Source organism: Pterocles gutturalis, unplaced genomic scaffold (assembly GCF_000699245.1).
Source record: "Pterocles gutturalis isolate BGI_N339 unplaced genomic scaffold, ASM69924v1 scaffold880, whole genome shotgun sequence".
Lineage (NCBI taxonomy): Eukaryota > Metazoa > Chordata > Aves > Pterocliformes > Pteroclidae > Pterocles > Pterocles gutturalis.
Window position 1 is genome coordinate 15,308 of NW_010145441.1, and position 2,227 is coordinate 17,534.

General features: G+C 57.1%; 1 protein-coding gene across 1 annotated transcript in view; it reads right to left on the reverse strand.

The window, feature by feature from the left end:
• Positions 1-2,189, reverse strand: part of MUC4 (mucin 4, cell surface associated) — a 10,435-nt gene extending 8,246 nt beyond the window's left edge. The window contains exons 1-5 of the mRNA XM_010085367.1: positions 2,078-2,189; positions 1,071-1,210; positions 499-663; positions 278-417; positions 8-114 (exon numbers count right to left, since the gene is read on the reverse strand). Of these exons, the coding sequence (XP_010083669.1) occupies positions 8-114; positions 278-417; positions 499-663; positions 1,071-1,210; positions 2,078-2,189 (664 nt within the window). The remainder of the gene's footprint in view (positions 1-7; positions 115-277; positions 418-498; positions 664-1,070; positions 1,211-2,077) is intronic.
• Between the last annotated feature and the right edge of the window lie 38 nt (positions 2,190-2,227).

Consider the following 2,227-nt stretch of genomic DNA (forward strand, 5'->3'; position numbering starts at 1 on the left):
GTGTAGCCCCACCGCATCCCGCCGTCCTGGTAGAGGAGCAGGGCGAAGGAGCGGCTCCCGTCGGTGGTGAGGACAGCCTGGTAGGTGTTCGTCTGAAGAAACCCAAGGCACCCCCTTAGCGCCCCCAAACCCTCCCTTGCTCTCCCTGAGGCAGGGAGCCCCAAAAGGTCCACATCAAGCTGTGGGAGACCAGCAACCCAGCCCTGCCCTGGCCATCACTGGTGACAGTCCCCTCCATCACCTGGGTCACCCACTGCCCACCTGGGTGTCATCCTGCTGGGAGGGGTAAGCTGGAGCCTTCTCCCACGTCACCTTCAAGGTCCATTTTGCTACATAGGGGGTTTCCAGGTATTTCTCTATCTTTGCTTCCACGTCATGGACAAGGGGGTCTTGGGTAGAGTGGAGGGTGGAGTACTCCTGCAGGTTGGCAAGAAAAAGGGTTAAATGGGCAAGCTGGGAGCTGGGCTTACCCAGGAGAACATCTTTGGTGGCCCCGACCTGGTACCAGGTGGTGCCGACACCCTGGGAGAAATCTGCGTCGTCCCAAAAGGCGGCCACCATCGGCAAAGCCTCCTGGCCGCTGAAGCCCTGGGGAGGAGGGTTGGGGTTGGAGGGGATGTAGTTGTCCGTGGGTGGGAAAATGATCTGTCCATTATCTGTAAACTAACCAGAAGAACTCGTTATTTGCTGACGTCGCAGGCAGCTCCTAGGATGGCTTTTAGCCTCCATGGGTGAGCAGAAACCAGTCATTTTAAATTGCAAAAATATTAACATTTGGATTAAATTTGGTTTCTGCTCTATTTCCATGGAGTTTTTTCTACCAAAGAGGCTGCACATTCCTGATGTCCTCAGTGATGGGAGGGAACTCACGTAGAGAGCATTCCGCAGAGACTTCCCGAAGGGGAAGCCGATCTCCGGCTTGAACAGCGGGGAGTTAAAATCCACCGTCCTCTGGACGCACTCTTGGTCCCCTTCTTCTGTGCCAAAGGGGTAGAGCGAGGCCGCCAGCGCTGACACAGGCAGGAGATTAATGGAAAAGGTGAAAAACCATCAATGTCTGGGGAACTCACGTAGAGAGCATTCCGCAGAGACTTCCCGAAGGGGAAGCCGATCTCCGGCTTGAACAGCGGGGAGTTAAAATCCACCGTCCTCTGGACGCACTCTTGGTCCCCTTCTTCTGTGCCAAAGGGGTAGAGCGAGGCCGCCAGCGCTGACACAGGCAGGAGATTAATGGAAAAGGTGAAAAACCATCAATGTCTGCTCCACCCTATGGGTAGAGCGAGGCCGCCAGCGCTGACACGGGCAGGAGGTTAATGGAAAAGGTGAAAAACCATTAATGTCTGCTCCATCCTTCCTGCGGCCAGGGCAAACTCATCTCATCTGCCTGCCACCAGGCTGCTGTGCCTGTGCCCCCCCAGTGCATCCCACCAGAGCTCTGATGGCTTGTAACCCAATTTGTAACCCAGTTTTAACTGGGATGAGGATGCTCTCAGATGCCCTGTTTCACCTTTCCCTCTGAATCTGGCAACCCAACGTGCAAAGCAGTCGGGTCACCCCGGCCGGGCTGTACCCTCGGCCACCACGGTCCCTGGCTGGCTGACAGCCCCTCCTGCTCTGCGCTTTGGGGAGAAGAAAATCCACTCACTGATCAGCCTGTGGGTGGGTGGGGGCTCGGGGAGAAGATTTCGTTGCCCAGAAGTGGTGTGGGCAGATGTGCGTGGGGCTGTGGTCGGTCCCCTCTGTGTCCCAAAGGCAGGAGTTGGGGCGGTGGCAGGGCTGGTGGTGGCTGGTGGTGTCCCCAGTGTGACAGTGTTTGGGACTGGGAGAAGTCCTGCCTCCGTGGCTGGGTTCAGTGGGGCTGTGGCTGTAACAGTCACAGTGTCACCGGCAGTGATGGTCCTGGTGTCACTTGCAGTGATGGCCGTGGTGTCACCTGCAGTGATAGTCTCAGTGCTGCCTGCAGTGATGCCTATGGTGTCACCTCTAGTAATGGCCGTGGTGTCACCTGCAGTGATAGCCGTGGTGTCACCTGCAGTGATAGCCGTGGTGTCACCTGCAGTGATAGCCGTGGTGTCACCTGCAGTGATGGCCGTGGTGATGCCTGCAGTGATTGTCTCGGTGCTGCCTGCAGTGATGCCTGTGATGTCACCTGAAGTAATGGCCATGGAGCCACCTGAAGCGATGGTCATGGTGTCACCTGCAGTGATAGCCGTGGTGTCACCTGCGG